Source organism: Equus przewalskii, chromosome 6, assembly GCF_037783145.1.
Source record: "Equus przewalskii isolate Varuska chromosome 6, EquPr2, whole genome shotgun sequence".
In the NCBI taxonomy this organism is placed as follows: Eukaryota; Metazoa; Chordata; class Mammalia; order Perissodactyla; family Equidae; genus Equus; species Equus przewalskii.
This window is the reverse complement of record NC_091836.1, coordinates 97,147,372-97,163,378: the sequence shown is the minus strand read 5'-3', so window position 1 is coordinate 97,163,378 and position 16,007 is coordinate 97,147,372. Positions and strand designations below refer to the sequence as shown.

General features: G+C 43.4%; 1 protein-coding gene across 8 annotated transcripts in view; it reads left to right on the top strand.

Moving 5' to 3' along the window:
- DCDC1 (doublecortin domain containing 1) overlaps positions 1-16,007 on the top strand; it is a 443,558-nt gene that overhangs the window by 216,639 nt on the left and 210,912 nt on the right. For all 8 annotated transcript variants that reach the window (XM_070626537.1, XM_070626535.1, XM_070626540.1 and 5 more), the window contains 2 exons: positions 1,091-1,261; positions 15,606-15,707. In XM_070626537.1, the coding sequence (XP_070482638.1) occupies positions 1,091-1,261; positions 15,606-15,707 (273 nt within the window). The remainder of the gene's footprint in view (positions 1-1,090; positions 1,262-15,605; positions 15,708-16,007) is intronic.

Genomic DNA, 16,007 nt, shown 5'->3' with positions numbered 1-16,007 from the left:
AGCATTATTATTCTTTTATGGATGAGGGTTTATAACCTGTTGAGAGAAGCAGGATTTTAACTCAAGATTTCAAAAAGTTCATGCTCTATTCAGAGTTATTCATACTTCTAAATGGGTCTAATTTAATCACTTTAAAGAGTCATGGATAAGGTGAATTTCTGCCTTTCATCTCTTTTGGTCACTACTGTAGGTCAACTAGTGTCTGTGTAGGAATCCAATTCTATTAGAGAGAATATGAGTCTGCATAACACAGTGAAGAGTCAAAGAATGATATGATTTCTAATTTGTAAACTATGTGGATGTAAATGTTAACTTACTATTTCTGTGTCCTCAGCACGTCTTATTAATAGTCTGTAGCCCAAGTTCAAATGTCTGTCTTAAATCTGCTGGTTAGAAGTCTAGAAATTTACAAATAAAGGGTACATGTTTCTAAGCCTTTACTGTTTCTGGAAAAATTCTGTGCTTTATTCAGAAATTGATGTATATTCAAAACATTGTCTAGAATAGAGAATTATCTTTGAAATGTGGATATTTTTGAAAATTGTATTTATAAAATTTGGAAAATTATATTTTGGAATATTTGGAAGAAAGATTGATTTATTTAAAAGGTCAACAAAATGTTAATGGATCTAATATATGAATTAAAATTTTAAATGAAACGTACAAATAGTAAAATAAAATATTCTAAAATGGAACATACATCTAATAATAATAAATTAAATGTCGTTGGTGCATATATTGGATTAATTAAGGTCTTAGGAAGGTTTTAGTCTGTTAAGCGATTTACAAGTCTTTGGCAACCTTGTCAGATGTATATGTTTCTTTTCATATCCAGAGATATTTTTTGTTCAGCAATTGTAAATGGCTACCTATTCCATATTACTAAAGTATAAAGGTTAGAAATTTTCCCATAAATAAAATTTATTGATGAAGGAATGTGTATCTCCTCTGTTTATTTGAAGAGCGTTCTATACTCAAGTTTTTATATTGAAGTCATTTTCCCCCCATCAAACTAGGAACTCAAAAATCTAATAGGTGTGACATCAACAATTACTTCTTGCTAACAGCTCTTGTAATTTAACCCCTTCAGGTGAGTGGGCTGATTGATGAATTGCAGACAGCTATCAAAAGCAACAGAGGTCATCTCTCTAAACTTGGCCCCCAATTACAGGCTGAGCAGGAGCAATTCTCCTCTTATGTCTACCAACACATTAAAAGCCTTCCCACAAACACTCTTCTCCCAGGAGGCCTGCAGCTCAAGGTGGGTGTCATTCTGTGTCTCTCATTGAGTTCAGCCAGAGACAAAACACTCTGTGCTCCATTGAAGACCCTGTAACAATGCCACTCGGCTCGCATTTCTTTTTATGTTGTCTTCCTCAAACTGCAGTTTGGCTTACAAGTGCTAATATTACCATTCAGGGGATGTGTTTTTAAAAGAAAATACCTAGAGGCCTTTCAAATATGGATTTATAAACTTTAACTAGTTTTCAACACAGAAAAGTAATTTTAATGAAGAAATTTAATCATGTGAACATTTACATACTTTCCCCAGAAACATATATTTTTCACCAGAGTCACTATGTATTTCAGTTTTTAAAAATAACTGATTTGGAGAAATGGACAAGCTTTAATCACAGGCAGACAGAGGCAATAGGAATTAGAGGTGAAAGGCCAGCAAATGATCGATGTACAAAGGACATTTCCAGGGAAAGGATCTGTACCGGATAAGTGTGACACGAGTCGAGTTCACTTGGTAAAATCAATACTTAAGAATATGCTGGGAAAAACGTGAATTGGTTATTTGTCAGGACAAGATGGCTCAATGTCCTCGACTCTTTGCTGTTGCATCTTTGGAGGAGAAAAATAATAACTCCTACTTGGCTAAACTGGATTAGGCACTGACGCTTAGGGAATTTACACACTTTTGTTTATCATAATAGAGCATCTGTGTAGGTCTGTCAAGTTGGTATTGTCCTATAATTTCATATCCCACATTTCAAGAGACTATAACTAGTAAATTTTGGATTACTCCACGTGTGGCCCTTTTCCATCTAAGGAACAACCATTACTACAACTCTACATTTCCTTTTGATTATATTTGTATTTGAATGTGATAACATTCCAAGTAATTATATTTTGATCAGCTTTTTTCTCTATAATTCTTCCTTTTAAATATTAAATTTTGTTCTGCAAATAATATTATAAACATTATATTTTCTATCTATAACCTGTTTTGTTTTAAATGGCATTCCTATGTTTGCATTTTGAATGAGAATGTTACCATGTAAAAATTGACCTTTGGGGAAATGTAACTCCAGGATAAATATGATAATTTATTTCTCATGGTCTGTGCTAGTCAGCTAAGAGTTTAGGAAGTGATGCTCAAGACGTCAAGGTCAAGGGTTCCTATAGTCTGGCAGCATTATTCTTTTCCAGATTTTTGACTTGGTTGCAGACCTATTCCACCATTTTGTCAAGTCCTTGCTGTTGGTTAAGAGAGGAGCTAGATGAGGGAGAGAGATCGTCGTAATGCCAGTCACCCCACTCATTTACATTGACAACTATCTTATGACTTGGAAAACAGAAAAGTGTTTTGTTCCTCACAAGTTTGTTGCATATTTCTGAATAATTTCTATCACTTAGTCACACTAGCACATGGGCTTGATAGCAAATATTTAACTTTAGGATCTGAATTGTTACTCTCATGTATTCCCCTTTTCATATGCTTCAAAGTTCTTTCCATACCAGCAAAAAAAGAGGAAATTTATAAAGGCAGAGAAGGCGTCATGCTGTGTTTGTGTGGACTTACTGTGCTGTGCATACCATAGCCACAGGTAGCTGTGTAAATTTCAATTAATAAAAATAAATTAAAATGGAAAATCTAATGCCTCCAGTAGTATGCCGGTTACTTTCCCGGTTTTAGCACAGAAAGTGCCACATCCAGGAAACGTCTCAGCCACAGGCAAAATGGGGTGGTTGGTCCCCCTGGTCTTGTCTGGAAGTTCCCTCTCCTTCCTCCAAGGCGGTCTCCTGCTTTGTGATTCTTTCCCCGCGAAGTACTCAGCCTCATTTGCTTCTCCCTTCTTTCTCCTCAGTTTTCTCCTTCGGAACATCCCCTTTCTCTCAGAGAATAAATTCCTCTTGCCATATTCCAGGAAGCCTGGACATCGGCCGCATCCTCTGGCATTAGCACAGACCACTGGTCTTTCAACCTTGGCCACATGTTATAATCATCTGGAGACCTTTTAAAAACAACAATGCCCCCACCTCCAGAGATTTTGATTTAATTGGTTTGGTATGCTAAAAGCTGCTTCTACCAGTTTGTAATAGCTGATTGTTAAATTTTGAGGAATTTTGTGAGCCAGTTGTTAAATATAGCCATTATTCATAATTAAATTATATAAACTTACAATACATAGATCTTACTAAAAACAAAGGTAAGGGGCTGGCCCCAGGGCCCAGTGGTGAAAGTTCCACGCACTCCACTTTAGCAGCCTGACTTTGTGGGTTCGGATCCCGGGGCCGACCTGCTCCTCTCATCAGCCATGCTGTGGAGGCATCCCACATACAAAGTAGAGGAAGACTGGCACAGATGTTAGCTCAGGGTGAATCTTCCTCACCAAGAAAAACCCAAACCAAAACCAAACAAATAAACAAAGGTAATACTCTTCTCTTCCTAATACTGTATTACATTTACGGTTACCTCTGCCCCTTGACGTTACTTATGCCTACAGTGTCTGTTTCGTGGAAGCGCTGTAATGGTGTGGTGCTGTGTGTCTCCCAAAGTTTGTGCTCAGTGATGGCTTGTTGTCACTTGAAGCTGTCGGGAGTAGATGTTTGGACTGATGGAAAAGAAACTGAGATCTGAAGTTTTTGAAACTAGTTCTTGTGTCTGAAGTAGCCAGACAGTAGCAACAGACTGGATTAGCAAAGGATACCCTAAATATTCAGAATTGCAAATCCCTTAGAATTGAGGCATGTTTCTGTATTCCCTCTCAGGTGGGGAGAACTTGATAATTCCTCTGATGGGGTGTTGAAAAAAGGTTACAGCTTGCCATTCTTCACTGATTCCAGGATCAGCTCATGTCAGAGTCCTGGGCAAACTCTAACTAGAGGCCCGTGGGCTGTGGGTGAGCTGCCCTTCCTTGGAGCCCCATCTCTGACCCAGTTACCTTGACCCGCTGCTGGCCGGGGCTGCGTCTGCTCTGGTTATGAACAACTTTATCCCACCTGATGGCATATACTCTGCAGAGTCTTAGATGACATATCAGAGAACAAGTGCATTTTCTATTTATAACTGGAAAGCTTGGCTCTAGTAAAGCTTATTTTTTCCCCTTTTCTATCCATTTTGATCTTTGAAAAGTGTCTGATAAAAAAATGAATTGGGATGGTCATCTTTCTAATTTCCTCTCTCTGATGACATATCACTCTGATTCACGTCACTCGTACGTACACAAACCCGTGGCTCAGCTTCAGGAACCGAGGGATGGACCGTGGCATCCTCCTCTCCTGGAGCTGTGGTCCTCAGTGGGCTGGAGGCAGGCTGCCATTCAGCGTCCCCCAACAGCTTGTTCATGTTGTGTAAGATTGCCTTCACCACTCCGCTGAGCTTCTCATCCTCATCGCGTCTTTTATCGATAATTTAAAAATAGCAGCTCTTGGGGCTGGCTCCGTGGCTGAGTGGTTAAGTTCACGCGCTCCGCTGCGGCGGCCCAGGGTTCGGATCCTGGGCACGGATATGGCACCGCTCGTCAGGCCACGTTGAGGCGGCGTCCCACATCCCACAACTAGAAGGACCTGCAACTAAGATATACATCTATATGGGGGGTTTGGGAGATAAAGCAGAAAAAAAAATAGCAGCTCTTGGTTAAGTCTTATTATTAGAAGGCTGCCTCTTAAACGGATGTTCTCTTTCTGCGTTCCATATTGTCTCAGTCCCCTTTCTGCAATCACATGGCATAATGCAATCCCAAGATTAAATGTGCAAATACAGCAAAGCACTGAGAACAGCCCAAGTTGCACGTCCATCCTGCTAGGGGAAGCTTCCTTGTTAAAAAAAGAATTGAAAAGATGTGACGACATCAGAGGAATTTTAGGAAAAAGCTCTATCACCCGTAATCAGATTATTCGCTGTGTGACTATTCTCACCCTTGCATTTCGTTCCCATATGTACTCAGAGACGCCCTTCGTGGTCAGAGCCACAGTGTGCGCTGCTTTTGCATTCTGTTCCATTCTCTGGCCATCACGTCATAGCACCTTTTAGGTTGATGAAATTTCTGTTTTTCCCTTTCGTGGTCACTCTCAGTGTGCACCATAGTCTCTGAAGCCCTTCAGGTGATGAGTTTTTGGAGCGATTGCTTACTGTTCCATACCTTCTCTTACCCCGTGTGCCCTGCCATGCCACCACCACAGCCACTGTGGGAACATCTGCCGTAGCCATGGCTCAGCGACTTGTGCCTCCCCAGCCCGCTCTTCCCGCAACTCCGCCTCCTCTTCATCCCCATGGAGATGCTGTCAGAAATGCGCAGGGAAGAAAGGATTGATGGAGAAGGGTATTAGCAAGTCTGTAGAGGATGGTGGGTGGAAACTAGGAGGAAGGTGGGTGATAGTGACAGAGAATTGATGAGCAGGAGTGTGGGGTGTGTGAGTGGGTGGGGAAGCCCGAGACCGGGACGAGAGCAGGACGGTCAGCTCTTCACACACAGTGGTCAGTGATGCTCCCTGGGTTGCTTCCATTTGCTGCAGGTAAAAGCAGATCCACTTGCTGTGGGGCCAAGAGCCTGTAAAATTTGGGGGAGAGGAGCCTCTTTAAAATTAGGCCTGAAAGTGGGTATTTATTTAGAAGGAGAAAGTAAATCAGAACAAATTAATGGAGGCTTGAGATTCAGACCCTTTCTTCAGAGACCTTTTTTAGGCAGCTTTTCAGAAAAACTTACATAGACGTACTCCCTAATTGCTAGTTGGCCTCCCCTCCCCGCTTATGCTTATGGCTCTCTCCAGCTGCCAACTCCCAGCCCTCAGGGCTGGAGCGGGAACGGGCCCTGAAGCCTGATCTTCATTAACTTCACGTGAATCTACTCTGGAGTGAGCAAGGGAATATGGTGGCGTTTATAACCTAGACCAAAACAAGATTCAGATGGCTGTGATTTGGAGATATTTTTAGCCTTTCTGTTTTTATATCATTTGGTTATAATGTTCTCTTATAGCTTTGTTAAAGAGATAATTCAGAGATGTATTCTTCAAAGAATGTCTTTGTCCAGCATCTAGCTCATCCTCTGGGTAGTATAGTATGCATCTAACAATTTTATTGTCCCAATGACAGAAAAAAAGAAGCCTTTTAAAGGAATATCCCAGTAAATCCACACATTATCAGATGCACGTTGTCTCGTGTGAGGTGCAGTGGGAAGATGCAGAGAGGCCTAGAACGCCGGGGCCCAGGCAATGAGAACAAGATGGCGTTCTTTGAAGACAGTGAAACCAATGTGTGGATCTTCTTAGCTCTTTCCTACAATTTCATCATTTTACTTTATCGGCTTGTGTATATTTAGAAAATGGTGTCATTTGATTGGTAACAGAGAAGATGCTAACTTTGATCTGTAACGCCCTCCTAGCCTTCCCTGTGCTTTGTATATTTGAATTTGCCTTTGGAATTTGCTCTACCAATGGCACCAGAGCACCATGAACCCATCTGAGGTTTGCATTCTATTTTGTGGTCATTCAAAAAAAGCTTGAAGTTTTCTAACCATATGTATTAAGAGGAAGTTTAAATAGTTGGGGATCTGTAGACCAGTTGAAAGAATAGAAGGAGGTAAGCGAGGTCAGTTATCCCTAAAAGCGTGGCAGACTTTCCTTGGACAGCCTTGGCACTGTTCTGCACGCACCTTCTGGCCTTATTTTCACTGCACCCTCCTGATTCTCGTCTTTCTGTTTAACCACTTTCCCCATATGTGTGTTTACAATCCCTGAGCTGCTCTTTATTTCACCCACGTTATTTGAGTGAACAGTGAGAAAACAAATTTAGGATATGCTCTGAGTACAAGCAGTAAAACATGCTAAGTTGACATTCATTTTCAAAGGAATTGTGGCTCGAGTGTTGTGATTTCAAGAACATTCATTAAATGTTGGGTGAGATGTGATGGAGATCATCAGTTTTCCTTTGTAATCTTCCCGCAGTAGGCAAATGTCGGGGTGCTCATTTTGAAGGCAGAGAAACTTGGGAGCCTGAGGCCCCCCCGGCATGTCAGGGGTGGCCGGCAGCAGCACTGAAGCCTCTGTCTCAGCTTCCTGCCAGGGCTCCTTCCATCCTGCCTTCTGCTCTTTTCTTTCCTGTCCTTTTCTTTCTTTCTTTTGCATGTCCTGTGGGCAGGGGGCGGGGGACTTCCAGTGTGTCCCCCCAGCCTCTTTCCTCACAAGCACTGCAGCCAGGTGTAAGGCCCTGTGTGAAAGATGCGGCCTTCCCTCCCAGACATGCTGAAGAGAAGGCTGCGCCAGTACCCAAGGCAGGGAAGAGCGGTTGGTCGGGGCTGTGGCTCCCATGCAGAGCCGGCCGTAATGAGCTGGGCTTTCCCCGCGCCCCACAGTCCTGAGGGTGCCCAGAGAACTGCCAGGTGGGCAGTCAGCGGGGACAGTCCACGGGCCAGAGCTGGATTACTGCCCCTGTGGTTCCCCGGGCTAAATGCAGCCCCTGAACCCTGCTGTGCAGGCACGCTCTCTCCGGGGGAACGTCCTTCTCCATAGCAGTTAATTCGCTCTTACCTCTCAATTAGCTTCTTCACAGTGTTGGAGCGCCCCGGTCACTGCGGCTCTCTTCCTACATATGCTCCCGTCCCCTGGATTGCCCACTGACATCTCTGTTAGCCCAGCTCCGAGTCATCACTGAACGCACAAGTGGATGCGGCTTCTCTAGGGTGTGCAAGCGAAGCGATGCGTTTACACTTACTAAGATTCCACCTACAGTTTGAAGTTTTATGACAAAAAATAGATTATTTCTTAAAATAAAAATGTTTCACCATAGATTAAGCTTTTGTACAGGTTTTAGTTACGCAGAGTACTTATTCATATCAGGGAGAAAATTATGTTTATAGGCATATTTGATATATTTTAAAGAGAAACTGAACAGCATTAAAAACATATACTCTAGCCAAAGATGAGAATATGGTCTCTGAGGCTGAGAATTTGGGCAAGTCTGATGATTTGGTTCATATTTAATCTTATAATGTTCATTTCCCCTAGTAAAATAGAATTTGGGGGATGTGTCTATGTTTTTCTCATCAAAAAAGCCCTTACTTTCTATGAGAAGAAATATATTGAGCCCAGGAACTTCCAAAAACCTTTATTTACCAAGCTCGAAGCTCTGGTATGTATCACATCATATTACACTCAGATATTGACAGGAGCCACATAGGTGATATTTTAATCCCAATTAAATATAATTTTAGGCACTAAATTAATTTAGATAAAGTAAGATCCTTGTTCCATTTCTCCTTGAAATAATCTCATTTGTATGGGTTTATTGAAATTACTTAGCTTAGGACATGACAGGCAAGCAAATTTACCTTGCCACTGTCTTCTTGGTAATGTTGAACATTTTCATACACCCAACCCAGTGAGAACTGTAATTGGATACAAAGAGATTTTTTTTTTTGTGGAACATTCACCTTGTTTTGGAAATTTTACTTTGTCAATAGACACAGAAAAGTGAGTGGGACAGAACCCTTTTTAAAAAAAATATTGTAACAAAACAATGTAGTGTGACTTTAGAAGCTTAAAGGAAGGAGCGCAGGCTGGCTCCCAGGTAACTGCGAAGCTGGTGAGGACCATTCTTCAGGCCTCTCCGTCCTTGACCTGCCTTGGCCCTGTCTCCACTCACACCCTCCAACCCTCAATTCAGGCTGTCAGGTACCCCAGGTTCTCATTACCACCATTTTTTCAAAACTTGCTTTTAGGAAAAAAGCATGTCACTCTTTCTTTCAAAAGACAGTTTTCAAAAAAATATTCTCTTAGATCGGAGTTCTTTCTTGGAATCTACTATATAAAGTAAATGAAAGTAGGATCTACCCTGTTTGAAGCCAGGATGATGGCTGCCCCACAGACTTGCTCATCAGCCTTGATCTCCCACTTGGGACCACAGACCCTACTCACCCTCTACCACCAACCCTACTCCAGGCCCTCTGGGTGACTCCAGAGAACTGAGACTGGAAATCACAGCCTCAAAGGATTAATAAGCACCGAGGCTGAATATCATTTCCTTCCTCTGTGGTATTTAAATTATGACAAAGGAGTAAATCTCTAACTGGGGTTTCAAGTATTGGCAAGTTGCTGGGAGGGCTATTTTGGGGCCAGAGTCCTTTGGTCCACACCTAAAATCCTACCCCGTAGGCAGTCCCCCGGTTTACAGCTTCTCAACAGCGTGCTCTGCCGCACCATAGAGAGGAAATTTAAAATCTCTTTTAAAGTAAATTGTTTTCTAAGTATACCTCTTCTGGGCTTTAAAAAAATGCTATTTGGTTTTTGGTTCAGGTACCATTTAGATTGGTGAAGTTTAACAGTTGTATAATTTGTTTTCATTTAACTGTGTTTTCATTTCCTGAGACAGAATATACCAACTCCTTACCTGTTAAATACTATTAAAGACATCTCTGTTAGGCATTAAAACACTTTCTCTTACATGTGGTATAAACAGACTAACTCATTATTAAATTTTCATTGCCTGAATCCCATAATTTTAATATTTGCCTGTGACTCTCACTGTATCTGAATATTAAAGTTAGACTTGTTTACGGTTTGATTTATAATATACATTTGAGAAGATATGGAAAATGTGGATATTCTAAAAACTATCTTGCAAGTCTATAAAGATGAAAAAAATAACAGTATATTTATTGATTTAATGTACATATAATGTTAATTCACTTAGAGTTGGTTTTGTGTATCCAGAAGTGACTTTGAATTCTGATTGGACAAAGATTTTTTTCCTGGCTAATTAGCTTCTCACGTAAGACAAATATTTCATGTTAATTTTCACATTTTTTGACTTAGGTAAAAAAAATATCCACTAAAAATTACTTTTCTATGCCGTTAAACTTCTTTATATTAAGTTTCAGATTTTTAGAGTCTCTGACACTAGATGTGAGAGTACACTTTGGTGTTTCTAATTAAAAACATCGTAGGCCTTGACTCTAGTGGTCTCCCCACCACTTATGAAAGAGGTACGCCGGGGACGTCTCCTTCCCTCCTCAGACTCCCTGTGAAGCCTGGTTGTTGTGAGTCCCGAGCGCGTTAGCGGGCGTCGCTGCGCGTCTACGCCCGGGATCGCTTGTGTGTGTGCGGAGGCCCTCTGCACTGCCCGGCTCCCTTCCTCAGCTCCGTGGGACCCACCCCAGCTGCCACGGCTGTATCCTTACTGGACAGCTGCCCTCCTTGTAAGGGAGCTGCTTCTCCCAAGACGAGGCCCTCATCCTGCCGGCACCTGCATTCAGCACTTGGTCGGGGGCCGGTGGGCAGGCCTGGCCTCAATTCTGGACGAGACTGAAGCTATCCCGGCTCCAGAGCTCCCCCGGGAGGCCTCTGGTGCAACTGCGTTGCGGGTCACCCCTCCGCAGCCTGCTCCTGCCTCCCTTGCCCGCTCCCAGGACCCCAGAGGAGCTCCCCTGCCAACCTCCCACGGGTAAACCTTCTCTCAGAGGCAGCTTCCTGGGGACCCCAACCCAAGACATCATGTGAGTTAACCTTATTTCAACATATTTAGTTATATTTACCTGAAATATGCCACAGAGTTTGATGTGGCTGTTTTATATTCCTTTCTTCCCCACACCTCTGGCAGTAAATCCCCCCAACTTTTGTCAACACACCGCAGTGTCGTTTTCCTGTTACTGCCTCTCGACAGCATTGCGTCCTGGGCCTTTTGAAGCCTAGAAGCTTGGCCTTCGACTCAGCACAGAAGAGCCGCCTGGGGGGTGTGCCTGGCAGTCACGGAGAGTTTGGGAACCTGCTGTCCCCACGGCCAGCCTTTCCAGACTTAGAGCTTTGAAGGCCGGGGAGTGGCCCTGACCCAGGCCTTACGTGGGTCCCCAAATAGATGTCATAAAGGATGCCAGGCTATTAGCTCGGAACTCCCCCTTCCGGTTGTCTTTCCCTAAATGGTTTAAGTTTTGGTCACTGTCTGTAAAATCTTCATGGGAAATAAAATTCTTTTAGTACGTTGTTGACATTTTCATGCCTTCACAAACACTGCATGTGAATAGTTAGATTTACTTTGATTTATTTACACCCATGGATGCAGACTTCATGTTTCAGAAATATTAGCCTGGCTAGAAGTTTTATTTCCCAGCCCTGCTGATAAACAAATAAGTAAGTAAAACCACTGTGGGATGAACATGGGAAAGGAAGCACGCCCATTGTTGACACTCGGGGGTGCCCATGTCACCCCCTGGGTTCGCTTTGCTCCCCACAGTCTGCTCTCTGCCCAGCAGCCACATGCTCCTGTAAAAATGTGGGCTGGCTCCTGTTCCTGCCGTGTTCCAGACCCTGCAGAGATCCCTCTGATGTCACAGTCCTCACCCTCCCTCTCTACCACTCTGCTCCCGTTGCAGCCTCCACGCCGTTCCTGGAACGTGCAGCACAAAGTCCAGCCCTAGCCTCTGCCCCAGCGCCTCCGTCTACTCGTCTACTCCAGACATGCTTCTCCCAGCGCTCTGCTGGCTGACTCCCTCGCCCAGTGTTTGCTCCCGTCTCTCCTCTCCTGAAACAGGTGCCTGCTCTAACACCTGCTTCACGCGGTGACCACCAGTCTCATCCCACTCCCCATCTCCACCCTATAGCTCCTGCCCTGCTCTAGTTTTCTTCTTTATGTGGCACTTATCACATTCTGACCCCCTCAGAGGTGCATTTCCGATAAAGCTGATGAAACTTGAGCTTCAGGGCCCCTTCCTTGCTCCGGCCCCTTCCAAAACCCTGGGAGATGCCCTGGCAATGTGTGCACATGGCCACATGTTCCTGTAAAATTTGCAAACCTAACGTATTCTGCCTCTAACTGGTTGAGGCCGTTGTCTGTTTCCACTCCAGCTTCCTCTCTGTCGAACTTCCCCTTGCACCAGGCGGCATGGAAGTGGCAGCCGTAGGCATTTTTGGGGTCCGGCTAAGGGGAAATCCAACTGGGGCTTCATTTAGTCTAGGTGTAGTGGAATGTGGTTAGCGGTTCCCGTCGCTTCCCTGTGTGGTTCAGTTAGCGCCGGCCGTCCTGTGTGCGGAGGGCTCCGTGAAGACAGCTGCTGCCTGCTGGCGGTGTGTGCACAGCCCTCTGAATGTGCCCAGCGTGCCTGCACCGTGGCGTTGTGGGTGACGGAGGAGAAACACTGTCGTTAACAAAGCTGATCTGCAGGGACCCTTCCACACGTTACAGCTCATAGTGAAAGAAATCTGATCAAGCTTTCCCCAAACTCGAAATCAGTCCTAGAAATTTTTTATGAAATGATCGATGGAGTTGTGAAGCTGAGAGAGATTTTTCTAATCAATGCTAAAAAATTTTTTTGATTAACCCTGCTGTAGGGAAAATGGAATTATCTTTCTATTCTCCTTATAGACAATGTTACAAAATTACCATATGAAGAGGTGATCAAAGACATTTCAGCCAAAAAAATGCATGTTGGATAGTTAATTAATGAATATATTTTGTGACTCTTTCTGGATTTTGTAATGTTTTTGCTTTGTGTGAACTTTTTAATACATGTAAATTGTGATTTGTTTTCTTGTTTTAAATGATTTTTTTTTCTGGTGTGGAACATTGGCCCTGAGATAACATCTGTTGCCAGTCCTTCTCCAGTTTGTATGTAGGATGCCACCACAGCGTGGCTTGATAAGCGGTGTGTAGGTTTGCCCCCAGGATCCAAACCCACGAACCCTGGGCCACCAAAGCAGAGAGCATGAACTTAACCACTACACCACTGGGCTGGCCCCTTAAATGAATATTTTATATCTAGTTTTACGTTGGTAATTTTGCATTCTTTTTGTTGAGGAAGGCTCACCAAATTGTATAAAGTTCAGGCCTAAGGAGGCCTGATGTACCCCGGCCGTCCTGCATGATTTGCTTGTTATTCTGTTCCTCAGCAGCAGGAGTCTTGTTCCACCGTGCATCTTCAGCACCTGAGCACTGCTCAACACGTGTGGGTGCTCAATAAGTGTCGGCTGGATGAATGAATCATTAACAACATTACGATGAAACGGTGGTGTTAATCTAATTTAATCCTGCTCGAGAAAAGTCAACATTGACGTGAAGGACAGTGAAAAGATTATAGTTCATGGAAAACACTCCTCCTTAAAACTCTGTACTTTGTGTAACTAAGGGCGTAGAATTCCTATTCTTAGGTATTTTCTGCAGTAGTCACTAGCTGCCATGTTTTTCAAGAGGATCTGGATCATTTTTCCTTAGGTTCCATTACCTTACTCCTTGGGACCCAAGACTGTCCTCAGCTGGCTTTATGCATCACCCACTCCAGGGTGAGAATTCACACCTGTAGGGAGGGGACGCTGTGCAGACAGCCACTGGGAAGCCAGTACAGCAGTCGGTTTTCCTTGAGCAGGAAATAAAGGTAGACTCTTTGCTTCACTCTGTCTAGACAATCATAGAAACACTGGAAAACTGTCTTTATTTAGACATTGGGCAATAGAAGTAAAAATGCATCTTATGCACAGGAAGAAAAAACAAGTACAAAACTTGGATTTAGAAAAAATGGGCCTAATAATATAGAGACTTTAAAAACCAGAGCTGGTCCTTAAGAAAGGCAGACTCGTAGGATTTCAGCTTGGGGAATTTTTTTTTTTTTTGTAGAAATACAGAAAAAACATATTATACGAATGACTAGTGGAGGGCAGCCTTCTTTCACTTGAACACCTAAAAGATACCTCTTTACTCTTTTTTCAAAATGCCCTTATTTTTGGAGGCCAGAGCCTTTTTTCGAGAACCTTTTCCGGCCGTAGAAGGAGAGACATTAGCTGTGGTGAGGAAGGCAGCGAGCTAGCGAGGTCTCAGTGTCGGCCGAGTCCTGTTCGCTCCCTCGGTTTGGCAGTTAGCTCTCACTCTGCGATTTCCAGAATACGGTTTGCTCCCCTCTGATCCCATGTCTAGCAAGTCTTGACAGAGGAACATCAATAAGTTCCCCAAACTGAGCTTTGTCAGCACCGACCTTGCAGAATGCGCGCCACCTGAGTCGTGGCCGTCACTGCTCAGTGTCTCTGTTGTTTACGAGTTTGGTTCCAGATTAGGACCCACGAGACTGTTAGGGCAGTGGGATTCTCCTCCCACATTATTTCTACAGGCTTGCAGGCTTCAGTTGCATTTACACAGTTCCTTGCAAAAATAGAGAGAGTTCTTGCTCACAGATGTGTCTTCACTCGGAATGGAGGTTTAAAAAAATCTCCATTCGAGAAAGGTACTGCGGGGTGTGGAATGTCAGTGCACGGAGGCCGACAGCTGTCCCACCTGCCCTGGACTCAGTGCGAGGGAGAGCCCCGAGTGGAGAAAGCCCCTCAACTCTTGAAGGGTATTACTCTTTTTAAGAAAATCTCTGCTTTTGGTAAAGTCTGACGAAGTGCTATTGACGCACATTATTTCCCGAACTAATTAAACAACTTTCCAACTGTCTCAGGAGTAAAACCAGTAGTCTTTTTTCTTTTTAAATAAGGTATTCTCCCAAGTTATCTGCTCTGGAAATAGCCCTAGACATAAATGAAATGGCCACTCTGATGTGATAGGTGTGTCAGAAAGGGAAGAAAAGAACTTTCGAGAAAAAAGAAAATAAAAAGCAAGGATTAAGTTGTTCATCAGGCCTCTTGGCCTGCGTCCGTTCTAGCCTGGTCAACGGCACACCCCACTGGGGTCCTCAGTGTGGTCAGAGGTGGTGCTCCCTCCATGGAGGCCCCCTTCACGACTGGTTTATTGGGAGACTTTTGACCAGAGCATTTGCCAGATTTTTTTTTTCCAGCAAGTGTTGCATGATGCAATGTTACAGATTTTCCCTCTGTTCTCCCAACAACTTGTAGCGTAGATGCACTTCAAATGGACGGCTTTCATCCCACTGTTGTGCAATAAATCTGTCATGTTGAATTTCCTTTTAGTGAGTCAAAAGATGAGCTGAACACTGATGTTTTTAAAATATAAATCAAACATTCCTCACATAATTTGTGGCTTTGTGTCTTTCAAGAAGAATGAAATGAGCTTGTTAATTGGTTGCCAGCTGACCTTTCTCTGACACTTGCCCCATTTAAGCATCCAGTGAAGTCCATGATTCCTCCACTACCATCTGCGGTTTCCTTCTGTTTCAGGATTGTAGGGAGTGCCGGTCAAGGTTAAAGACACTGGGACCGAGAGGAGAAACAAGGGGCTTTCTTTAGACCCTTCTAGGCCTGTTGATCTTCATTGCCAGTTCCCTGTACGTGTTCGCACAGGTGGTCCTTGCTTTGCAAAGTTCCCATATGCATGACTTTCGGTCAACACCATGCTATGCAAAGCCTGGATTGCTTACATTTATATCTGTAGGTACGAATATATGTACGTGTGTGAGTGTGCGCGCATGTATTTATTTTTAATTTTGAATGCACTTATTTTGCAGATATTTGAAAATGGTAAAGACACTGGAGAGATCTCTGTTTTTATCAGCAAAAAAGATCTGGGGTCTAACAGCCCAGCTCACACCGGTGATGTGATGGAAAGAGTGAGTTTACTGACATTTATTCATGACTATAAAATTTCTTCCAAGTTACTTGTAGTTAATTTAAACAATTACATCTTGAAAGTTGCCGAGCAAAGATCAACCATTTGCTGGTCTGGGGTGACTAATATCTCAGGATTGGCTTCTGAATCCCTTAGGCTCGCAGCTCCAGTGCGGAGTTAACTCCTGGCCTCTTACTTACAGCATCTTAACCGTCATTATGCTTGTATCTGGAAATCTGTGTACACTGGACTCTGGGATTGCCCTCTTCTTTACACTTTGAAAAGAAGTGACACGAAATTC